General features: G+C 45.6%; 2 protein-coding genes across 3 annotated transcripts in view; one reads left to right on the forward strand and one right to left on the reverse strand.

Moving 5' to 3' along the window:
* dnase2 (deoxyribonuclease II, lysosomal) overlaps positions 1–18368 on the forward strand; it is a 167196-nt gene extending 148828 nt beyond the window's left edge. Inside the window, 8 exon segments of the mRNA XM_055163611.1 lie at positions 3149–3245; positions 4122–4225; positions 8146–8374; positions 10001–10085; positions 12951–13115; positions 15950–16171; positions 16689–16874; positions 16877–18368. Of these exon segments, the coding sequence (XP_055019586.1) occupies positions 4122–4225; positions 8146–8374; positions 10001–10085; positions 12951–13115; positions 15950–16171; positions 16689–16874; positions 16877–17049 (1164 nt within the window). The 5' untranslated portion in view covers positions 3149–3245 and the 3' untranslated portion in view covers positions 17050–18368.
* Positions 18369–20188: 1820 nt separating this feature from the next.
* Positions 20189–25815, reverse strand: part of rgl2 (ral guanine nucleotide dissociation stimulator-like 2) — a 41366-nt gene continuing 35739 nt past the window's right edge. For both annotated transcript variants that reach the window (XM_055163600.1, XM_055163601.1), the window contains 5 exons: positions 25478–25564; positions 25083–25176; positions 24215–24436; positions 22622–22736; positions 20189–22069 (listed from right to left, as the gene is read on the reverse strand). In XM_055163600.1, the coding sequence (XP_055019575.1) occupies positions 21891–22069; positions 22622–22736; positions 24215–24436; positions 25083–25176; positions 25478–25564 (697 nt within the window). In that variant the 3' untranslated portion in view covers positions 20189–21890. The remainder of the gene's footprint in view (positions 22070–22621; positions 22737–24214; positions 24437–25082; positions 25177–25477; positions 25565–25815) is intronic.

Below are 25815 nucleotides of genomic sequence, written 5' to 3' on the forward strand. Positions count from 1 at the left end.
TCCTTTACTTTTCATGTTGTAGTTCTTCTTCTTCACTTGCCGCTTGATCGGTCCGTCGGAAAATAGAGTCCCACGGTCACTTCTGTTGTGGCTTTTTAATGTGTTGTGGCTTTTAATGTGTTGTGGCTTTTTAATGTGTTGTGGCTTTTGCGTTTGTGTTGCGGTGTTTGTATTTGTTGTGGTGTTTGTATTAAAATCGAGTCCCGCGGTCATTTCCGTTGTGGCTTTTTTTGGTTTGTTGTGGCTTTTTTTTGTCGTGTTGTCGCCTTTGTATTTGTTGCATTTGTTGTGACCCTCTCGGCTTCCGTACAACGCACACGGAGCGCGGTCTGTGTGTCATGTGATCGCTTTGACCAATCAGAGCGAGAGGAGCAGAGCGAACGATTTTAAAGAGTTTTTTAAGACGACTGAAGGATTTTGAGCTGAGAAAAAGTTTTTGATCTAAAAAAATCACCAGAAAATTCAACATTTTTGAAAGTTGTAGGTCCCTGTCAGCCCCTGTCAGCCCCTGTCAGCCCCTGTCAGCCCCTGTCAGCCCCTGTCAGCCGAACATGAGCAGTTTGTGAGAAAAATCCTCTCTCGGGCTCGGGGGGATTTTTTCGTTGAAGCACCAGTGAGTCTCTGTCAACTGGAGACAGAAACAAACACCCTCCAGTTTTTTTTTTCAGATCCACACTCAGCGTCTGCTCTGGCGGCGAGCGGGAGAAGGGGGCGTGTACCTCCAACATCCTCGCTCCGGATTGGCTCAGATTTCCACATATCGACTCAGACAAACTTTATTGATCCACAAGGAAATGATTTGGACACAGAGTCACACATGATATAATAAAATAATAAAGAGAAAAACAATAAATTCTAAATAAGAGCAAGAGACACAAGTCAAATAAAACAAAAATAAAATAGAAATATAAGTAATAAAAAGTAAAATCTGGGCTTGTGCAGGAGGTCAGAGGTCAGAGCAGCGACGGTGAGATGATTGACAGGACACAGGGGTTTTCTGTTCTGCTGTAGCTGCTGACCTCGATGAGCTTCATTTGGACCAAACGCTGGGACACGTCCGTCAGTCCACGAGTGTGTGTGTGTGTGTGTGTGTGTGTGTGTGTGTGTACGTGTGTGTGTGTGTGTGTGTGTGTGTGTGTGTGTAACAGGCCGTGCAGCACAGAACCAGGTGGAGCACAGTTCTCTGCTTCTTTGTCGACTCATAAGTTAAATGTTTCTTTTTATGCAAATAAATAAATAAATAAATAAAGCACCTGGTCATAAAACACAGTCTGGAAATATTTACACACACACACACACACATAAACACACATAAACACACACACATAAACACACACAGACACACACATAAACACACACACACACACATAAACACACACACACACACACACACACACACACACACACACACATAAACACACACACACACACACACATACACACACAACACACACACACACACATAAACACACACACACAAACACAACACACACACATAAACACACACACACACACACACACACACATAAACACACACATACACACACACACACATACACACACACACACACACATAAACACACAACACACACATAAACACACACAAAACACATACACACACACACACACACAACACAACAACACACACATACACACACACATAAACACACACACATACACACAAACACACACACACACATAAACACACAACACACACACACACACACACACACACACACACACACACACAAACACATACACACACACCACAAACACACAAACACACACACACACACACACACACAAACACACACACATAAACACACACACACACACACACACACACATAAACACACACACAAAACACACATACACACACACACACTGCTGGCGTCTGCACTTTGACACATTTTCATTTTGTAAAGTCAAAAGCAGAAGTGTTTGTTTTTTATCTTCACTCAATATAAACAGATTTCATCAGAAGAAAATGTTAAAGTGATCAAATCTAAGTGATATTTCAGATTTTGATCTGGTGTAAAATCCCTGTCGCTCAGGAAGAATCTACAACAAAAGAGAAATTTAATTTGTCACTGGACTAAAGTTTGTTTTGACTGAGAACGTTTCTCAGTTCGTCCAAACTGCTGCTTCAGTTCTGTCAGAGTCTGGAGACACTTCCTCATGTCTCCCTGCAGGAGGCGCTAACTACACTGAAACTCCTCTGAAACTAACACATGTTTACAGTTTCTGTTTGTAGCTCGGCCTGTTCATGAGGGTGAGTCATGTTAACAGAAACATTCAGGTCATGATGGAGCGTTCACACCTCTGGTCCTGACCTGACTGCACCTGTTCTTCTCTTAGTTTGTTTTTGTTTCATGTTTGAGGATGAAGATGTGAACAGGAGACACGAGCGTCTGAGTCTTTCATTTGTGTTTAAGGAACGATTCTCTTTTGTAACAACAAAAACAGTTTCTTTAAATCTCCTCTCAAACTGTTTCTTTTTTCTGCTCAGATTTGTCCCTCACACTGAAAGTGAAAAGCATTTGTCTGTTTTATTGTCCTGTCAGTCGTGTCTAATGTGTCTCACTGTTGGTTTGTTCTGTCTGATGAGGAGAGACTCAAGTATTTGTTTAAATGTCATGTTTTTAAGTTGGCTCAGTTGGTGTTGAAAGTCTGGGACGTCCGTAAAACGACACTTTATGTTTGATGTGTGATCTGTCTGTTTATTGTTTAATGTGTCTTATAAATCCATGCAGGCATCAACTAAATGGTGCATGACACTAAATAAGTAAAATAAACTAAACTGAACTAAACCTCACAGGAGCAGGTCTGTGGGTTTAAATGGAGATGAAGAAGCAGCTTGGAGGAACTGAGAAAAGAATTTGACTAAAATAAACTTTAGTCCAGTCACAAATTCAGTTTCTCCTTTTGCCAGATTTTAATATTGTTACATTTTTTGCCTAATATTCCCGCGAAATAATCTTGTAAATCCGACCAAAGTCTGTGTAATTAGGAGGATATCTGTAGATTTTATTGCTGATTTGACTCACTCTGTCAGCTGACCTGCCCACATCACGTGACCACAACCCGGAACTTACGAGACTGTGGTTGAAAACGAAAACACAGAAACAGAAACAGCGGAGCGCGTGTGGTGTCCGTGTGTCCGTGTGTCCGTGTGTCCGTGTGTCCGTGTGTCCGTGTGTGGATCAGTCAGTTCGTGTCGTGTTGGAGTCGCTGGACGCGCTCAGGTGAGACTGAAAAAGAATCTGTTCCACCAAACTTTGGATTTTTGAGTTTTTTGAATTTTAACTCCTGAAAAAACTTGTTTGAATTATTTTTATTCTGAATGTCAGTTGATGAAATGTAAGTAAACTGTTTCAATATGTTTAAAAATCTATATAAAAATATTCATCTTAAATATTTTCAAGCGCTTAAGTTTAACTACAGTCATAGAACAGAAGATCTCACCTGGACGACCGCGGTTTAGTGGAACAAATGCGTCAACGAAGCCGCCATCTTGGTACAGGAATAACGCCACTTTAAAGGATAAAATTAGTGCTGGTTTAGTCCTGGTTTAGTTCTGGTTTAGTCCTGGTTTAGTTCTGGTTTAGTCCTGGTTTAGTCCTGGTTTAGTCCTGGTTTAGTTCCTGGTTTAGTCCTGGTTTAGTCCTGGTTTAGTCCTGGTCTAGTCCTGGTCTAGTTCTGGTTTAGTCTGGTTTAGTCCTGGTTTAGACCTCTTCTAGTCCTGGTTTAGTCTTCATTCAGTCCTGTTTTAGTTTTGGTCTAGTCCAGGTCTTCCTGGTCTAGTCTTGGTTCAGTCCTGGTCTAGTCTTGGTTTAGTCCTGGTTTAGTCCTGGTTTAGTCGTGACTCTGAATTTCACTCTGAGTTTTGTTTGTTGAATTTGAGGAGTTGAAAACATTTGTGGTGAATATTTAAAAGGTGATTTTTAAAATTTTTTTTTTACATATTGAAAAATGTGAGAAATTCTGCTGGATTTAAAACTCAAAATCTGATCAAACAAATTCTCTTCCGTATAAACCACACGTGACTCTGACCTGAGCGTCTCTCTGTCGCTTCTTTCTCTCTGATCAGTTCTTTTTTCTCTCTTTTGTTTCTTTCTCAGATGAAGCTCTCGGTGTTTCTGCCGCTGTTCCTCCTCCTGCCTCCAGGGGGCCTCAGCGCGGCTCCTGTCAGCTGCTACGACGACCGCGGGGCCCCTGTGGACTGGTGAGGGGCCCGATTTCAAACATTATTCGATCAGCACATTCACACGGACAGTCTGGAGCAATAACACATTTGTTTTGGTGTTTTGTGGAGTGAGTGAGAAAGTTTTTACCTCTGAAAATAAAACGACTGATGGAAGATTTAAAAAGTGTCTCCACACGTCTCCAACTCTCTGCCCCACGAGGAAACGAGGTCCTACGTCCAAAACTCCAGACCGTCCCTTTAATATCTCCAAAACTAAAGCAGCACAAACGCCTCACTCTGTTTTGTTTGGTTTTGGAGCATTTTGAAGTTTTCTGAAGTTTGACCTGTAAAAGAATCATAAATATCTTCAAAACTAAAACAGACAAACGACAAACCAACTTAAACACGTGACGTCGTTTTTGTGCAGGTTTGTGTTTGACGGGGGCAGTGTTGGGAAGGTGACTTTTAAAATGTAATCCCCTACAGATTACAGATTACAGATTACATACACCAAAATGTAGTTTGTAACGGAATCCATTAAATTACTTAAAGTGAGTAATGTAATCTGATTACTTTGGATTACTTGATTTGCTGTTGAGTAGCAAAGGTCAGGAAATCGTAACATCAGAAGTTTTATCTGATAAAAGAAAATAAAAAGTCCAAACTTTACTGAACCAAATTAAAAATATTATTGATAGAAAACGAAGAAACACGTCCACACAGCAGGATTTAGTCCTGTTAAATCCTGGTTTAGTCCTGGTTTAGATCTAGGTTAGACCTGGTTTAGTCCTGGTTTAGTCCTGGTTTAAGTCCCTGGTTTAGTCCTGGTTTAGTCCTGGTTTAGACCTGGTTTAGTCCTGGTTTAGACCTGGTTTAGTCCTGGTTTAGACCTGGTTTAGTCCTGGTTTAGACCTGGTTTAGACCTGGTTTTAGTCCTGGTTTAGTCCTGGTTTAACCCAAAATGTAAAAACAGGAAAATCCCTCTGTTTAATCCATTTACTTCAACAAAGTAACTGTAATCCAATTACCACTCACTGAAACAGTAACTGTAACTGAATACAGTTACTCATCATTTGTACTCTGATTACTCTGGTACATGTAATCTGTTACTCCCGACACTGAGCATAAACAGACAGAAAAGACTCTGACTCTGGCTTCTTAAAGTTGAGAAACGTGACTCTGACGTGAAGAAAATCAAGTTCTGTGTCGTGACCAAAACAGGTGTTAAAAGACGTAAAAGTCATGTGTCTCTGCATCAGAAGGAGCGAGACACAAACAGTGGGTCAGTCTGTAACGAACCGAAGCACAAATGTGGATTTAACCAGGATTTGTAGAAGAAATTCCACACTTTCCGTTGCGTTGGGACAAGTGTGAGTCCATGTGCACAGTGGATAAAGCAGCACATATGTTTCTGTGTCCAGTGGGAAAAAGTTTTTCCAGGTGAGAGTCGCTCAATGTGGATGACGAGGCCCCGCCCCCCTCCCCCCGTACGCTGTCCTGGTTTTGACAAACACAAAATCTGGTCACACTGACCTGTATTCACCTGAGTCATGTCTTTTAATCCAACACAAGTTGAACCACATCAGCGACACAAGAGCTGGAGTTTTATCTTCACTTAGTTTATGTAAATTAGTGATGTGGTTTTAAGTTTTGTTTCTGTGAGATTTGAACAAAACTGAATTAAACACATTATAATGTCAAACAGCTGATGTGGATCTAGAGTCGTTATGTTTATATGTCGTAAAGTTGAATTTATTGATGCAGATTAGTGCAGATAGTAATAATAATGATGATCATTTTAATATAAAAACGATCGTTAATTCTGCCGACGATAGATGAAGAACATTTCATCAAGTCCCCGTCACTAATAACACAGTAAAGATTCACCAAATGTATTTTCTCCATTTTGAACTCTTCATCTCTTGTAGCTCGTTCAGGTTTAAAGTCCACAGTGTCGTGTGTTTGAAGGTTCATGTTCAACATCAAACCTCCGTCTGTCAAACTGAACTTTCCACTTTTCCTTCAAAGACGCCCTCACGTTTGAAGAGGAGAATTTTCAAGCAAATTCAAGCCCCAGAAATCTGAGATAAACCGAAAGCACAAGTGGAAAAGTCCAGATTCTACAAGAACATCTGACAAATTTTAAATCGTGTTTTAGACACAGAAATCTGAAAGTGGCTCCTCAGAAAACTCTGCTCAGAACAGCTCAGGGGAGACGACTCAATATTTTTAATGACAAAACTATAAGGAGTTGGGAGATAAAATTTCTTGAACCTCCTTGAATTTTTTCAGTCAAATCTGAGCTGGTCGGACGCAGACATTTGGAGATTTGTGGTGAAATGAGTCAGTTTGGTTTCAGTCCAGTTTGTGACATTTAAAAACAGAATCTTAATCAGGAGGAAGTCTTAAGCAGAAGTCTCAGACATTTCCTTTTTAGGAGACGACATCTGAAAAAGAAGAATCGGCTCCTGCCCCACATCATCAGCTGAGACACAAAACACCAGAGGCACCGAAACTACTTATTCACGAGTTTTAGAAGAATCCAATCCACTTCATTTCTATCACGCGTTTCATAAACAAAGTAAACAGACAAATAAAAAGATCCAATAGAAATATCAAATAAAGCTCTATTTAACTCCAGTGGTCCTGTTTTAGAAAATAAAACGACTCAAATCAAATAAAAACAAGAAAACCAATGAAGAATAAAAAGGTACAAAACTTAAAATAAATAAAAGACACAGAGGAGGATAAGACTCGTGGCTAAAATAATCATGTGTGATGTGCTCTTGGTTTTTGCTTCCAGTTAAAAGTCGAGCTGCAGAATTTTGGACGAACTGTGAGCGGGAAAGAGCAGAGAGTTAAAGTCGTCTGAACGAGAGGAGAGAAAAACAGTTTTACTTTAGATAAAAGCTGTAAATGATAAAAGTCAGATTTAGAGCCGCTGAAGTTGGCGACAGAAGGTTTGACAAAGTTCTGGAACAGACCCACATCCATAAAGTCGTCGGTTTGTGGAGGTCATAATAAAATTGTGAATCGATGTGAAATGAAGGAAAACTGTTTTGCACTCGGCTCCTTCATGACGAACAGGAGTCAGGATCGTCACATTTTCATCGTGTTTTTTTGTTTTTAAGCAGCTTTTCTGTGTTTTATCTAAACAAATGACTGAGAAATGAAAATGTTTCTCCACAGCAGGATTCTCTCTCATATTGAACACTGCATCACTAACTGTTCACTGACAAACACGACAACCTTCAAAATAATAGAATCACTTTTTTAAAAAGCGTTAAAGATATTTGATAGGAAATCTTCATCGCTTCATCATTGTCTCATAATACAGAAGTATAATATCTTAAGTTCTGGAAATTTTCAAAAATTTAAACTCGTCTGCTCAGTCTACAAAGTCTTAAATGGACTCGCTCCACCAGCTCTGGGTGAGTTCATTAAGCCCAAGTCGGGGAACAAGAGCCTCGACCAGAAACGACTGTGCAAAACCCTGTAGACGCACGACTCTCAGTCAGCAGGTGTGATCAGTCAAGGAACAGAAATCTGAACAACATCCAGCTGCTAGAAGAGACTCCACCACATTCAGTTCATTTAAAACTAATCTGAAACCAGATCTGTGTCACTAATGTTCTGCTCCTGTGTAAATGTCAGTGTTGTGTGTCATGTTTGTGTGTTTGTCTGTTGTGACGTGTTTTATGTTCTTATGTTTTATGTCTCTGTCTCTCTGAGCTGCAGGACGACAGATGAAAAGAACCTTTGGGCTAATTCTGGGGTATTTACAAGTGTATGTTCATGAATATACATTGTCCCTTTTAAATAAATAAAACTAAAAAATAATAAAATTGGGACAAATCAGTGATTTTGTGTAAATCTGTGGGACAGAGACACAGACTCAAAACTGGGACGGTCCCGGGGAAACAGACGTCTGACTTTCTGTTTTATTGTGTTTGTTGCAGGTTCTACGTTTACAAACTGCCCCGTGCGGTGGGCGGGGGGCAGGTGCGGGGGCAGGTGCGGGGGCAGGAGCAGGAGGAGGGGCTGAGGTACCTGCTGCTGGAGAAGGGCAGCGAGGCCTGGACAGAAGGCGCCACCAACATCAACGACACCCAGGGAGCAGTGGGCAGAACGGTGGGACAGGTGTACGGAGACGGAGGCGGAGACGGACACGGACACAGACACAGACAGGTCTGACACGAGCACGACAGACACGACCGACACGACAGACACCGACACAACGGACACCGACACCACCGACATGACGAACACCACCGACCGACAACGGACACACGACACCACCGACACGACCGACACGACCGACACGACACATGACCACTGACATGACGACGACACACCACCGACACACACGGACACCGACACCACCGACACGACCGACACGACCGACGACACCGACACCACCGACATGACGAACACCACCGACACAACGGACACCGACACCACCGACACGACACGACCGACACGACCGACACGACACACGACACGACACATGACATGACACACGACCGACACCACCGACACAACGGACACCGACACGACCGACACGACGAACACGACCGACACGACACGACTCAGATTTAAACATGAACCTGCTCTGCATGATCCTGGTGTTTTACTTCACTGTTTTGTAGAACTGTGGTCATACAGGGAAAAAAGAATCACGATATATATTTTTTCTACCCGCATATTGATCGATCTTGATTTTCGATTCGATCTTCTTCCGTCTTATTAAAAACACAGACAGATGAACTAAAGGACAGAGCGTCAGGATTAATCCGGTCGTTCACTCTGTGATTTTGGTTCTTTTTGAGCTGATTTTTCGTGCCACTGTTTTGGAGATTGGGACGAGTTTTGGCTTCGTGTGTCGTTCTTCCCGTCATAAACACGGGGTAACGAGAACCGATTAATACATCACGACCAGCTCCCGATCGCCAGTCGTAGGTCGCAAGAAATCAAACTTTTTGAAATCCAGTCGTCTCTGGTGAGGGTTTGTCTCTGTTGAAGTCGTTCGTTTAGTGTCAGAACATGAATCTTGAGCTGTGAACTTTTAAACTCTGTGATTTGGTCGAACAGTTTGATGTGAGACTGAGTGAAACCATCGAAAACATCACACAGAGAAGTGTCCAAAAATACTGAAATATCGAATCGTTTAATGTGATGATATAGTATCGATATTGTTGGCTGCTGTATCAAGTATTTTTTCATGTTTTACTAAATTATTCTATTACAGCTTCAGTTTTCTTGTTTGTTCAGAGGAACAAAACTCGTTTATGCGACACATTTGACATTTTCACTGTTTTAATGATTAAATTGTTTGTGTTTTATTTGAACTTTGCACAAGAAGCGGTTTAACTGTGGCTGCGTTTATATGATGAGCGTCTGAACACAAGACACAAAAGTGGCGTCCAACACGAAAACTCAAATGTCGTGTTGATCCTAAAGAGGCCGAGACGAACACGACTCTGACCCAAAAATCACATTTTTAACAAATCTGCACAAAAATGTCAAAATAAGACCAGAGACACAGACACACTTCTGTTTTAGACACATTTATCCTCAAACGTGCACGAATCAGTCCAGGTGTGACGTCAGGTGAGTGAATGTTGAGGGAAACAGGTGGAAGAGGGTTTGATTTAAAGTCCATTCTACTGAAAAGGTGAAACGGTCTCCAGGGTCATGACGTCTGCTGCTTGGTCTGAACTCTGGTCTGAACTCTGGTCTGAACTCTGGTCTGAACTCTGGTCTGAAGTCTGAACTCGGTCTGAAGTCCGGTCTGAAGTCTCTGTTCTTGTGCAGGTTTCTGACGTGGCCTACATCCTCTACAACGACCAGAGTCCAGCGCCGGGGTCAGAGCGCCGACACTCGTCTGGACACACCAAAGGTAAAACACTCACACTGTCTCCTTGCCTGAATTCTCCTTTGAAATAAAAGTCCTGCTGAACCTGAAGAACCTCCTGAAGGAAAGTGACGTTAAGTAACATGAGTAAAGTAAAAACTCTTACATCCACAAAAAAAAAAAAAAAGGTGTCTGGGTGAGTCATAGCCAAGAAAGCCAAAATCTCACAGTTTGATCAGAGTTTCGGTTTCAGAAATATCACAGTTTCATTTATTTATTTATTTTTTCACTTTTTTTCATTGTTGCTGAATTTCAAACTGTATTTACTCAGCAACTACTGGTCCGATATCAACAACCAAGGAGTCTGTGCAAAGGGGAAATCATAAGGAATCCAACTTGAAGAGGGACATCAGCAGGTCCTTTGTGTTCATCTTCATCTCGTGTCCTTGATGAAGTGCAGCCAGATCAGGAGGGTTTTCCTGTTCACTGAGTTTGTCGACGTGCGTCTGAGGGAGACGAGGACAAAACGACGGTCCTGTAGTGTTCCTTTGATTGACAGCTGTATACAGTGAATGGAATATTTAAAACGTCTTAAAATGGAAATAAGTCGACTTAGCGAAAAGCCACATGAAGGAAAGTGAAGTGACCTGAGTAAAGTAAAGACTTTTACGTCGCTCTGTGGATGAAACCGTGTTTTATTGTGACACATTTATGTGAATTTACTTCACGTTCATTTCCAACATGTTTTCTGTTGTGTAAAGTCAAGAGCAGAATCTCTGTGTTTTACAGTCAGTCCAGTCACAGGTCGACCTGAGCTCTGTGCAGCACCAGTGCAAACAAATAAAACCTGAGCAGAGATACATCGATATATCGGACCGATATTTGGACTTTTTTAGCATATTTCCTATCGGCCTTAAAGCCGACGCCTCCAGCCGTAAATATAAAAATCTGCATAAAGTTTTTTTGAACTCTTCAGTCCAGGTTCAGGCAGGTGTTTCCACAGGGTCACATGAGAAACAGAAAATATTGTGGAGGCCAAATGTTTAACTCAAATCTGCAGAATATTAGTTGTATTTCTTTATAAAAATCAGTAAATCTCGTTGTTGTGACGCTGCTCAGACTGAAGAGTTTTATGTTCTGACTCAGGAATGAAAAAGTGGCAACTTTAGTCCAGACATGAGGTCAAAGGTCAAAACATGTTTATTTTCTAAATGATCTGAAAAAGGCCAGAGTCGACCAAAATCTGCGTCATTCGTTCATTTGTTTTTCAAAATAAAACCAAAAATAAGAAAATGAAAAAAAACAAAAACAAAAAAAACAGATTTTCTTCATTATTTGTCTCCAAAACCAAAATGAAAAAACTGATTTTTCAGTTTTGATTTTGTGTTTAAATGAATAATGAAAAAAAATGGATAACGGACTGAACCAGGACTGAACCAGGACTAAACCAGGACTGAACCAGGACTAAACCAGGACTGAACCAGGACCAGGACTAAACCAGGACTGAACCAGGACTAAACCAGGACTAAACCAGGACTAAAACGGTCTCAGTCACAGTCTGGTCCTGGTCTCAGTCCTGATCACCTGACAGCATCTCTGGGTCTGTCCTGACATTTCTGGTTCAGTCCTGGTTCAGTCCTGGTTCAGTCCTGGTTCAGTCCTGGTTCAGTCCTGGTTCAGTCCTGGTTCAGTCCTGGTTCAGTCCGTTATGAAGAAAATAGTTTTTTTTTTTTTTCACTTTCTTGTTTTTTGGTTTTATTTTGAAAAACAAATGAATGAATCACACACAGATTCACCGAAGACCTGTGTGTGTGTGTGTGTGTGTGTGTGTGTGTGTGTGTGTGTGTCTGTGTGTGTCTGTGTGTGTGTGTCTGTGTGTGTGTGTGTGTGTGTGTCTGTGTGTGTGTGTGTGTGTGTGTCTGTGTGTGTGTGTGCTGTGTGTGTGTGTGTGTGTGTGTGTGTCTGTGTGTGTGTGTGTGTGTGTGTGTCTGTGTGTGTGTGTGTCTGTGTGTGTCTGTGTGTGTTCTGTGTGTGTGTGTGTGTGTGTGTCTGTGTGTGTGTCTCTGTGCAGATGAAGATTCTGGAGAACTTTTCTAAAACAGTAAGAGTTCAGGACAGGTGCAGCTCCTTTAACATAAAACAGAATTATCAGTTTGTTTGTTTTTTTCGCCGCGTTCACATGAGAGATTTAATTCTGAATAAAAATGAATCTCACTTTAAAAAGTTCATGTAAACACTTAAGTCTTCAGTGTTTGTTTTATTCTGATTTTAAATCTGAATGAATTTCTTCCTGGATCCTGTTTGTTGTTGTTGTTAAAATGCTGCTGCTGCTTCAGGCTCGTCGCGTCGTCGCGTCGTCGTCGCGTCGTCGCGTCGTCGTCGTCGTCGTCGTCGTCGTCGTCGTCGTCGTCGTCGTCGTCGTCGTCGTCGTCGTCGTCGTCGTCGTCGTCGTCGTCGTCGTCGTCGTCGTCGTCGACGTCGTCGCGTCGTCGTCGCGTCGTCGCGTCGATCTGGACGATCTGCTGAAGTTTGTTTTTTCTTCTCAAAGACGTAAATCTGTTGGCGTCTCTGTCCAATCAGAACCTCCCCCAGACGCTCACACACACGAAATAAAAAACATTTCACCAGTTTAACAGAAAAAAAAACAACAAGAAAACATGATTATTTACATGGAAACTTGAGGGAGAATTTTTGAATTCCGAACTATTTATTTCAGAACAATTAATTCAGCATTAAAATTCATCATGTGAACGTGTTTTGTTTGTGTCATTTTCTTTGTGGATCAGTGAAGTTTCTCTGTGTTTCTGTTTTGGTCCAGGTTGATTTGAACTCATGAAGTCAGGAGAACATTTTGCTCACGTGTGTTTGTTTGTTTGTTTGTTTGTTTGTTTGTTGTTTGTCTCTCTGCAGGTGTGGTGGTCGTGGACGGACAGCGGGGCTTCTGGTTGGTCCACAGTACTCCTCACTTCCCTCCTCCGCAGCAGGTCGGTCGATACTCGTACCCAGAGACGGGCCTCAAGAACGGCCAGAGCTTCCTGTGCGTCACTTACCCCCTGAAGAGCTTCGACACCATCGGTAAGAACCACAGAACCACCAGAACCAGAACCACCAGAACCAGAACCAGAACCAGAACCACCAGAACCACCACCAGAACCACCAGAACCAGAACCACCAGAACCACCACCAGAACCACCACCAGAACCACCACCAGAACCACCAGAACCACAGAACCAGAACCACCAGAACCAGAACCACCAGAACCAGAACCACCTCCTCGCCTCCATGAGCTTCATTTGACTGACACGTTCGCTCTGTAGACGTAACAAACCACGAGCGACTGTGGGAGCGTAACCATGACAACAGCGGAGAGACGACTGCTGCGTTCGTTTTTCCGTCCGTCTCCAGTCGGACTCAGATGTGACGTCACGTTCACGACTCGACCGTTTGATTAAGTTTTGTGTCCGACTCAGAGAAAAACTTGGAGCCTAAACAGAAAACTGTTGTTTTTAACATCGGCCGAGAAACAAACAACAAAATAAATGTGAACTTCAACAACAAAACCTCCAGAAGAACAAACGGAAGAATTCAGTTTGATTCAGTTTGATTCAGTTTGATTCAGTTTGATTCAGTTTGATTCAGTTTGATTCAGTTTAGTGAAGTGAAAGTTCTGGAGTCGCGTGAGTCGAGTATTTTGGAACATTAACAGGAAACAGACCAAAAATATGAATCACACCAACGAAGTACTGCAGTAATACAGACACAGTAAAGTACTGCAGTAATACAGACACAGTAAAGTACTGCAGTAATACAGACACAGTAAAGTACTGCAGTAATACAGACACAGTAAAGTACTGCAGTAATACAGACACAGTAAAGTACTGCAGTAATACAGACACAGTAAAGTACTGCAGTAATACAGACGCAGTAAAGTACTGCAGTAATACAGACACAGTAAAGTACTGCAGTAATACAGACACAGTAAAGTACTGCAGTAATACAGACACAGTAAAGTACTGCAGTAATACAGACACAGTAAAGTACTGCAGTAATACAGACACAGTAAAGTACTGCAGTAATACAGACACAGTAAAGTACTGCAGTAATACAGACGCGGTAAAGTACTGCAGTAATACAGACGCGGTAAAGTACTGCAGTAATACAGACGCGGTAAAGTACTGCAGTAATACAGACGCAGTAAAGTACTGCAGTAATACAGACGCAGTAAAGTACTGCAGTAATACAGACACAGTAAAGTACTGCAGTAATACAGACGCAGTAAAGTACTGCAGTAATACAGACACGGTAAAGTACTGCAGTAATACAGACACAGTAAAGTACTGCAGTAATACAGACAGTAAAGTACTGCAGTAATACAGACGCGGTAAAGTACTGCAGTAATACAGACGCGGTAAAGTACTGCAGTAATACAGACGCGGTAAAGTACTGCAGTAATACAGACGCGGTAAAGTACTGCAGTAATACAGACGCGGTAAAGTACTGCAGTAATACAGACGCGGTAAAGTACTGCAGTAATACAGACGCGGTAAAGTACTGCAGTAATACAGACGCAGTAAAGTACTGCAGTAATACAGACGCGTAAAGTACTGCAGTGATACAGACGCGGTAAAGTACTGCAGTAATACAGACACGTTAAAGTACTGCAGTAATACAGACACGGTAAAGTACTGCAGTAATACAGACGCGTAAAGTACTGCAGTAATACAGACGCGGTAAAGTACTGCAGTAATACAGACGCGGTAAAGTACTGCAGTAATACAGACAGCGGTAAAGTACTGCAGTAATACAGACGCGGTAAAGTACTGCAGTAATACAAACTCAATGTTGTTTACAGAGTTTGGAGTTAAAACTTTTACTTCAGTCTAAACTCTTTCAGTCCTGATCCATGAGGCTGGAGTCTGTGTTTTGTTTTGTTTTGCTGCAAAATAACAGAATAAAAGTACTTTTACTTTGTCGTCATGGTAACCCAGTGTCCTCCTCCCTCGTCGTGGTTAAACTCGTTGCCTGGAGACTCTCTGCTTCTCGTCTGTTGTCATGGTTACGCTGATCATTCCGCTGTTGCCACGGTTACGTCTCTCTGTTCACCCGGACACTCTCCTCTCCTCTGCATCTGTCGTCACGGTTACTCTCTCCTCCTCCTGTGTCCTCGTCTCTGTCCTCGGTCGTCGTGGAGACGCTCGGCGCTCACAGTGCTGTGAGCTTTGAGCCGTCGTCGTGGTTACGGCCCTCGCGCTGCCGTCGCTAGGAGACGGTCGCTGCTCTCCTCAGCACCACGCCGTCGCCATGGTGACAACAGAGGCTCCGGTCAGACTGTCCAGAGTGCAGCTCCAGTCAAATGAAGCTCACTGAGGTCGGCTTGTTACAAAGATAAGATGGAGCAGGAAGTGCACCCATATTTGGTCGTGTTGCAGTGTTTATGTCCTTGTGGTTTCCTGTTGGACATAAAACAGAGATGACGTCTCACCTGCGTCTCACCTGCGTCTCACCTGTGTGTCCTCATATCCTCATGTCATGTCCTCATGTCGTGTTCTTGTGTCCTCATGTTGTGTCCTTGTCTCCTTGTGTCCTCATGTTGTGTCCTCATGTCACGTCCTTGTTTCCTCATGTCCTTGTGTCCTCATGTCGTGTCCTCGTGTCCTCGTGTCCTCATATCCTCATGTCCTCGTTTCCTCATGTCCTCGTGTCCTCGTGTCCTCGTGTCCTCATGTCCTCATGTCCTGTCCTCGTTTCCTCATGTCCTCATGTCCTCATGTCCTCATGTCCTGTCCTCGTTTCCTCGTGTCCTCGTGTCCTTGTGTCCTCGTGTCCTTGTGTCCTCATGTCCTCGTGTCCTCATGTCCTCGTGTCCTCATGTCCTCGTGTCCTCATGTCCTCATGTCCTTGTCTTCCAGGGGAGCAGTTGCACATAAACCAGCCTCACGTGTTTGATTGTCACGTCCCTGATTCTCTGGCGTCGCTGGTTCCGTCGCTCGCCGCGTTGTGCCGAAAGTCCCGCCCTCCGCTTCTCCAGGCCCCGCCCCCTCTCGCTCCCGTGTCCAACCGCAGCGTCGTCCTGACGTCCAGCGGCGGCACGGAGTTCACCAGCTTCGCCAAAGGAGCCAACTTCAACAACGGTACGACGCCACGGTTTGACCACAAACGCCACACGCCACACGCCAAACGCCACACGCCAAATGCACACACCACGCGCCACACGCAAACGCCACACGCCAAACGCCACACGCCAAATGCCACACGCCAAATGCCACACGCCACACGCCACACGCCAAACGCCACACGCCACACGCCACACGCCAAATGCCACACGCCAAATGCCAAACGCCACGCCACGCCAAACGCCAAACGCCACACGCCAAAATGCCACACGCCAAACGCCACACGCCACAACGCCACAACGCCACAACGCCAAAACGCCACACGCCCAAAACGCCACACGCCAAATGCCACACGCCAAACGCCACACGCCACACGCCACAACGCCACACGCCACACACACGCCACACGCCAAACGCCACACGCCCACGTCGAACGCCAAACAACAAACCCCACACGTGCCTCACAGGGGTCAGTTCTGTGTGATATCGACCCTTTAACGAGCCTAACACCCCCCCCCCTCTGCCCCCCCCGCAGACCTGTACCACTCGTGGGTGGCTCCGGCCCTGGGGGGCCCTCTGCTGGTGCAGTTCTGGATTCACTCGACTCGGGTGCTGCCGTCCGACTGCTCCGAGGGCGTCACCGTCCTGAACGTCCAGACTCTGTCCCCGGGCCCCGGCGCCAACTTCAGCACCGCCCTGGACCACTCCAAATGGGCCGTGAGTCGGGGGGCGGCGCCGGGGGGGGGTGGGCGTGCGTGGGCGACATCAACAGGAACCAGGCGGAGGAACAGCGAGGGGGGGGCACCGTCTGCCTGAGGGACCCGCGCGTCTGGAAGGCCTACAGGAGCGCCGCGCTGGAGTGCCAGGACTGCAGCGGGCGCACCACCTCCTGCTGAGCCCAGGGACCCGCGGGGGTGACCTGTATCAAATCAAACCCATAAAATCTAAGTTTTATTTGTAATTGACTTTTTCACATCGTCTGAAGTGTCTCGTTTGTAGAACTCACATGTTTCTGTGTAAATGTGTTTGATCCACAAAAGAGAAACATTCTTCATGAACAATTTGTCCACAAATATCAAGAGAAGAAAGAACAAAAGTTAAAGAAACAACGACGACACAACAAGAGTCACACAACAAACTCAACTCATGTTCTGATCCTGAACAAAACAGAAGGAACTTGTTCAGACTCGTTCTACTGTTAATATTAAAAATAGATTTGATGATGTGGAGATTTGTAAAGATCGAGACATTTGTGAGTTTAAATGTGACGCTTCTGATCTCTTCAACATCTCTAACATTTCATCTTTACTCACATCTACAACTTTGACTGAAATTCATGAGCCGCAGGAAACTTCAGACGATGTGAAAAAGTTCGAGATGTTTGTTCTGTTCAGATTTTCAGGAGAAAGTCTGAGTTTAAATCAGGCTCAGCTCTGGGGTCACATGACCTCTGGCCCCAACTCAGGTTTAGAGCATTTTTAAAGTGAGAGGGTGAAACGAGGGGGGCCCCTGGGTGAAACGGGGGGCCCCTGGGTGAAACGGGGGGCCCTGGGTGAAACGGGGGGCCCCTGGGTGAAACGAGGGGGCCCTGGGTGAAACGGGGGGCCCCTGGGTGCACGGCTCCAGCGCTCACAGGATCCTGTAGTGGCTCATGTGGCTCTTTCTGTGCAGACTGTTTGTGTTTCTCTGTTTTTGACACATTTTCTTCATTTCTCTTGTGGAGTGTAGAGCAGTGCAGCGTTACTGCCCCCTGTGGGGCGGGAGTCGCCACAGCGACAAAGATATTTGAAATATGAATTAATATATTAATATAATATAATCCTACAGATTTATCCAGACGAGCAACGTGAACAAATGAACCACAAAGTATTTTTGTCATTTTCTATTTTTATAAGATGTTTTATATTAAAGTTTTTTATTGAGAGTTTGTGTCCAGAGAAAAGAAAGATTAAATTAAACTCTGATGATTTTTACAGTTTCTAAAACAGAAATGTATTTGTTTCTTTTTTAAAAAGATGAACATAGTTTTTTCTCGCCCTGAATGTGTTTGAGTTCAGTAAAAGTCACAGTCCTGGTGGATCTTCAATCTGGACTCTGGACGTGTTTTACTGGAAAAGTAAAAAGTGTTGATCTTAATTCTCTCTTTTTCTTTTTTTTGCTTCTTTTGAAAGTTTCAGTGTTTTTGATTCCAAAAAATTAAAGGATCTGTTCAGTCTCCGGTTTACACTTACTACTACTACTACTACTACTACTACTACTACTACTACTACTACTACTACTACTACTACTACTACTACTACTACTACTACTACTACTACTACTACTACTACTACTACTACTACTACTGCTACTACTACTGCTACTACTACTACTACTACTACTACTACTACTGCTACTACTACTACTACTACTGCTACTACTACTACTACTACTACTACTACTACTACTACTACTACTACTACTACTACTACTACTACTACTGCTACTACTACTACTACTACTACTACTACTACTACTACTACTACTACTGCTACTACTACTACTACTACTACTACTACTACTGCTACTACTACTACGGTCTGGTCCAGATACTGCAGGACTGGAACCTGTCTGTGTCAGGACAGTTTTTCTCAGAATTATTAAATTGAGAAAAAAAACCTGCAGTTGTGTGAGAACCATATGGACACCAGCACTCAGGGTTCTTCAGTTTACTTCACACCGACAATATTTTACCCAGAAGAAAAACTCTGGAGACTTGAGCTGGATCATGTACCTGGACGTCAGTCTGTGTGTTACCGTGGAAACCGTCTCTCCAGTCTTCGTTTATTCTGTTTTGCTTTTAGAGCTGCTTGTGTCCACACAGACTCGTCAAAGTCTCATCTCGTCAGATCTCAGAAGTTCTGCAGGTCCAGGTCCAGGTCCAGGTCTGGACTTGGATGGAGACTCTGGGAACATCAGTTTCCACAGGAGACACCAGTGGTAAAAACTGTTGTTGTGTCCTTAGGCAAGACACTTCACCCACATTACCCTGTATGAAAGTTGTGTGTGTGTGTGTGTGTGTGAGAGTGAGTGAGAGTGACTGCACACAGCCGCTTCATTTTCATCTTTTTATTTTATGATCTTGTAATCGGCAAACACACACACACACACACACACAGAGACACACACAGATACACAGACTGATACACACACACACACACAGACACACACACACACACACACACACACAGACACACACACACACACACAGAGACACACACACATCGTTCTGTATAAAGTATTTTTATTACTGTAAAAATAGGACATTCTTTGTAGTGCATAAATAGCTGAGATCTGGACACACACACACACACACACACACACAAAAGGCACGCACAAGTCCTCACTCTGACCACGCCCACTCAGCCCTCAGCCAATCGGAGGCTTCACAGACACTGAGCCGTCCAATCAGAGGTCACGGGACTCGATGTGAGAACGTTTGAGCCTCTCAGCCCTTCAGAAGATCAGCAGCAACGTCAAAGAGACACGACGCACACGGCGGAAAAGACACACAACACACAACACACAACACACTCCAACGACCAGGAGAGGAGGAGGAGCTGAGGAGGAGAAGAGGAGGAGCTGAGGAGGAGAAGAGGAGGAGCTGAGGAGGAGAAGAGGAGGAGCTGAGGAGGAGCTGAGGAGAAGAGGAGGAGCTGAGGAGGAGCTGAGGAGGAGAGGAAGAGGAGCTGAGGAGGAGAAGAGGAGGAGCTGAGGAGGAGAAGAGGAGGAGCTGGGGTTTGGAGGAGCTGAAGAGGAGCTGAGGAGGAGCTGAGGAGGAGAAGAGGAGGAGCTGAGGAGGAGCTGAGGAGGAGCTGGAGAGGAGGAGGAGCTGAGGAGGAGCTGAGGAGGAGAGGAGGAGGAGCTGAGGAGGAGCTGGAGAGGAGGAGGAGCTGAGGAGGAGAGGAGGCTGAGGAGGAGAAGAGGAGGAGCTGAGGAGGAGAGGAGGAGCTGAGGAGCTGAGGAGGAGGAGAGGAGCTGAGGAGGAGAAGGAGGAGGAGCTGAGGAGGAGAAGAGGAGGAGCTGAGGAGGAGAAGAGGAGGAGCTGAGGAGGAGAAGAGGAGGAGCTGAGGAGGAGCTGGGGTTTGGAGGAGCTGAGGTCACCATGAGGTTCCTGGAAGAGCAACGTGAAAGTGCAGATCTGTGCTGTGCCACCAGATGGCGCCACTGAGGCTTTGGTGGGAGCAGTGTGCAGTGGATCTCAGAGCTTCTCAGAGGTCCTCAAAGGTCCTCAGAAGTTCTCAAAGGTCCTCAGAAGTTCTTAAAGTTTCCATATTACGCAGCCCTCACTGTGTTTTTCTTCTTTCTTCCTTCACACGGGTTTGACTCGTTCCTCTCTCCTCAGGCTCTTTTTTTTTTTTTTTTCAAACACACTTGTCTTTGCTTCGTTTAAAGGTCCAGTGTTACACAAAATGAAATGACCTCCTGTGAACTTTAACAATGTTCTAACGTTGTTCCTCCTCAGAAACATAAAATCAGAGCTGGAGTTGTGTTTTGTTTCACTCACATGTTTGAGTCTCTTCATTATGAATCTGTCTCCATCTCCATCCAGCCATGTTCTTCCTCTTCTCTGGGGTCACAGGTTCAACAGTCTGAGCAGAGACCCTGAGATGTTCCCAGGCCAGTCCAGAGACATGGTCCCTCCAGCGTGTCCTCAACGTTGAGCTACTCTCACCTCACAAGCCTGTGCACATGGACTCACACTTGTCTCGACCGGGACGGAAAACGGAGAATTTCTTGTCCAAGTCTTTGTTAAATGTGCATTTGTGCTTCGTCATGTTTCAGACTGATCGACTGTTTGTGTCTCGCTCCTTCTGAGTCACAGACGCGACGAGAGACGCTCAGTTTAATGTCCCAATGAAAAGAAAAGAAAACCTGAACATTTACATCACTTAAAAAAAACTAAACCCGGACGGCCAGAACAGGACGAGAAAAAAGGACGTTTGGTCACTTTAACCTTCACATAAGGTGTGGTGAATGGTCAGATTTTTATACAGCGCTTTTCCACCTTGACTCAGGAAGTCAAAGAACACTGGGGGCGAGGGGGGTTAAGTGTCTTGCCCAAGAACACAAGAACAGCATTCATCTGTTGTTTATGTTGAGAGTGAGATTCAAACCTCTAACCACAACCACAGACCCAAACAGCGAACAAACAAACGCTCGACCCACTGAGCTCCTGTCGCCACGTGAACGCCTCCCAAAGTCCCGCACTGTGGCTTTACACATTTGTATTTCACTGTGGAAGTCACGCAGGGATTCAGGTTCAGCACGTTCATCCCCGTGGAGACGAGCTTTGGTGTATTTATGGAGAAGTGTCGTGTGGGAGGCTTGTGGGCGGAGCCTCGTACAGGCTCGTACTGCTATCCATAACGAGGATTTGAATAGGGCCCAGGAGAGATCTCTAGATGACTCAAACACGCATGGATGATTCTAAAAGATTCAGGTTTGTGATGAGGAACAACGTTAGAACATGTCAGAGTGATTTGCATAATTTCTCCTCTTTAAGAAAAAAAAAGTCATAAAATAAAGTTTTGTGTTTTTGAAAAGCAAAATATGGAAGCTTTAAGTGAAACGTCGCCCCCTTCAGTCTGACGTGTGACGGTACAGTTCCAGTTTAAGTGCATAGTCTGAAGAGCCCCTCGCCGGCGCCCCCCGCGGGCCCTCGCCGGCGCCCCCCCGGGGCCTCGCCGGCGCCGCATCAGAACAGCGTCCGCACGAGCCGACGCCCCTTGGCCTTGATTCGTGGGAAGGTGGCGCTGGTCTCCGTGCTGATTGGCTGAGAGCCCAGAGGAGTCCCGCCTTTTCGCCTCAACAGGAAGTCGACGCTGGAGGAGCTCATGGCGTAGAAGACGTTTCCTGTGGGCGGGATCAGCAGCTCTGAGGACGCAGACGGAAAAGAAGAAAGAAGAAGAACAAAGATTTACACACTGACATTTCTGACATGAAAAACAAACAAATGTAAATATGAGCGGGACAGACGCCTGGAGGAGCTGGTCTTGGTTCTTTTGGGTTGTGGTTCATTTGAGTTTGTGTTTATGTCCGAGCACAAGGCGACCGTTTTGTTCTGGCCAGGAGGGGGCAGGGTGGAGTCAAGTGTAGTGGGGGTTTAGTTCTGTCAGGTCTTTGCTCTGGTCTCTGCTCTTCAACCTTTTTCATATTATTGAAAATCCACCACCTCCTCTGTTCTGTCACATGATGTAGCAGCTCCTGGACTCTCACGGGGGGGGGGTCACACAGGGTGGGTCATGGGGGGGGGGTCACACAGGGCGGGTCATGGGGGGGGGTCACACAGGGGGGGTAACCCTAACCCTAACCCGGGGGGTCCCCCGGGCAGGTCATGGGGGGGGGTCACACAGGGCGGGTCACGGGGGGGGGTCACACAGGGGGGTCATGGGGGGGGGTCACACAGGGGGAGGTACAGGTTCATACCTTTGTCGTCTGGCAACAGCTGCAGGAGTTCGTAGTGTGGAGCGTCTCGAGGATCCTGGTTGTGTTTCTCTAAAGCTCCGCTGATCACCACAGGAGTCTTATCATTACTGCTCACCTGAAGAACACAAGAACATCACAGACTGGACACTTGTGATGTGCAAATCAGCTTTTTTTTTTCTGCCCTGCGACTCTCCAACCCAAAGAAACGTTCAAACTTCTGTCCTCTGCTTCACTTCAGCAGATCCTTTTATCAGTGGGGACGTGTCTTGTAAACAAACACTTTTGTTTGTGTAATGTGTCAAAATCACCCTTTGTTTTACTGTTTACACTCGAGTGCAGCGTTCACGACCTGTTTGAAATGACCTGCAGTACACACAGTACACACAGTACACACAGTACACAGTACACACAGTACACACAGTACACACAGTACAGTACACAGTACACAGTACACACAGTACACAGTACACACAGTACACACTCAGGAGACAGTGCACATCAGTGTTGTAGTCAGACCAGTCCGAGCCCACAGGGTCCCGAGACGGAGACAAGACCAAGACTTTTAAAGGTCAAGACTGAGACCAAGCGCCATCAAGACCAAGAGAAGACCAAGTCCAAGACCATAGAAAAGTGGTCTCGAGGCCGGTCTTGGTCTCAAGTAAAACGACACTAGTGCACAGAGAAGCTTCAGTTGAGTTTTGGACTAAAGCACCTGGATCATTGAGCAAAGAACAACTGACGCAGCGTCTGGAGGATCTGGAGGATCTGGAGGCTCTGGATGTTTCCTTCCAGGTGGAGCTTTGTTTTTGGACTGTGTCGGCGTGTTTGATTCGTGACTTGTCGTGTTTACACTGGAGCGTCGTTTGTGTAGTTCCAATAGTGTAGCTGTTAAACTGTTCATAACGTGTCGGACGCCGCGCCGCCTTTTCCCGTCTCGCTGTTTTCATTTGGTGATAATTTCATAAGGACTAAAACTGTCGTCTTTGTGCAGGTGGTATAGTACATAACAGTACCGCACGGGTCCATTTTTGGAGACCCGCACCCGCACAGTCCAGCACCACACCCGCCCGTTAACCCGAGATTATGTCAAAGTTAAATCCACTCCCACCCAGGCCCGTGATAAATCAGCATCAACCCATTAGTCCCACTGTCCCACAGCCCAACAGTCCAGGACTAAACCGTCGAGTCGATCTCCTCCTCTGATGTTTTTATGTCATAAAAACACTCAAGTCTCTCTCAGTCTGGTCCATCGTTCAGGGAAAAAGACGCCCTTGACGCGCCTCAAGTATTTTTCTCTCTTTCGTCGTTCATTTGATTCACGTGACCTGCAGGTGGGTGATCACAACCCGCCCACAAACCTGCCTGGAAAATTCCAGAACATTTAAACCCACCTGTTTCAGCAAATATTTGACCCGGTGCAGCACTTAACTTATTTATAATAAACACACACAGACACACACACACACACACACACATACACACACACACACAGACACACACACGGACACACAGACACACACACACACACACACACACACACAGACACACACACACACACACACACACACACACACACAGTAGTCTAGTCAGTACCAGGATGCTGCGGTACAGGTTTCCGTCCTGCAGGTCCATGCGGATGCGGATGATTCTCATGTCGGGCCCCGAGCCCTGAGGACCTGCGGGGGACGTCCCGCACGAGGCCGAGCGCCGGTGGGACTTGGTCGGGGACGAGGGGGCGAGGGCGGCCGGGGTGGGCTCCGCCGAGGACGGGGACGAGTCCACGTCCAGACAGGACACCGAGGGAGAGCGCATGTGCTGGACAGAGGGACAGAGGGACAGAGGACAGAGGGACAGAGGACAGAGGACAGAAGGACAGAGGACAGAGGGACAGAGGGACAGAGGACAGAAGGACAGAGGACAGAGGACAGAGGACAGAGGACAGAGGACAGAGGGACAGAGGGACAGAGGACAGAGGACAGAGGGACAGAGGGACAGAGGGACAGAGGACAGAGGACAGAGGGACAGAGGGACAGAGGGACAGAGGGACAGAGGGGACAGAGGGACAGAGGACAGAGGGACAGAGGGACAGAGGGACAGAACAGGGACAGAGGACAGAGGACAGAGGACAGAGGACAGAGGGACAGAGGACAGAGGACAGAGGGACAGAGGGACAGAGGGACAGAAGGACAGAAGGACAGAGGACAGAGGACAGAAGGACAGAGGGAGACAGAGGGACAGAGGACAGAGGACAGAGGACAGAGGACAGAGGGACAGAGGGACAGAGGGACAGAGGGACAGAGGGACAGAGGACAGAGGGACAGAGGACAGAGGGACAGAGGACAGAGGACAGAGGACAGAGGGACAGAGGACAGAGACACAGTTAGTTCACAGACTGTCAGTACTGTGTCTGTTTGACGCGGCGGCGGGTGCAGTTCTCCCGTGGGGCAGCAGGGGGCGTTACCTTGGTGAGTTTGGAGAGCAGGTGGTTCACAGGAGACGAGAAGTCGAACTGAGCGTCTGAGTCTGAGGGGAGACTCGAGCGAGAACCACTCAGCCTGAAAACACACCATTTATTAGAGAAGACGCAGACTCAGACTCAACTCCTGCTCCACCACAGACTGGACCTGGACCTGGACCTGGACCTGAATCTAAATCAGATTTAGATTTAGAATCTGAATCTGAATCTGAACCTGAATCCAGAGAGTCCCCCAACCAAAAAACAGTCAGGATTTGGAATCGTACCACCAACCTGTGGGTCAGTGACAAACTCTCCACTAACTGAGCTCCCGTCTCCCCAGTATCAGTATCGGTATCAGCATCAGCATCAGCATCATATCAGTATCGATGTGTACTCACTCGGGGCACTGTGTGATGATGACAGTGGGCGTGGCTCCGCGGGAGCCGGGTTCACCTGCAGCTTCGATCTCATTGGACAATCTGTAACTGTAAACACACGACATGTTATAAATAAATAAATACATATGTACATATATACATATATACATACATATATGTATAAGTCTGTATTTAGAGGTTTATGTATCGTCACTTCTGGACTATCGAGTGCACCTGAATTTAAGCTGCACCAAATACATTTTAAAAGAATTAAAAGTATAAATATATATGCTGCACTTGTCTATGAGCCGCATGTGTCCACGTCTTTTTACGCTGAGTCGGCTCGTCTCATCCTGGAC

Source organism: Boleophthalmus pectinirostris, unplaced genomic scaffold (genome assembly GCF_026225935.1).
Source record: "Boleophthalmus pectinirostris isolate CB_2022bp ecotype Guang Dong unplaced genomic scaffold, ASM2622593v1 HiC_scaffold_6, whole genome shotgun sequence".
Classification (NCBI taxonomy): domain Eukaryota; kingdom Metazoa; phylum Chordata; class Actinopteri; order Gobiiformes; family Gobiidae; genus Boleophthalmus; species Boleophthalmus pectinirostris.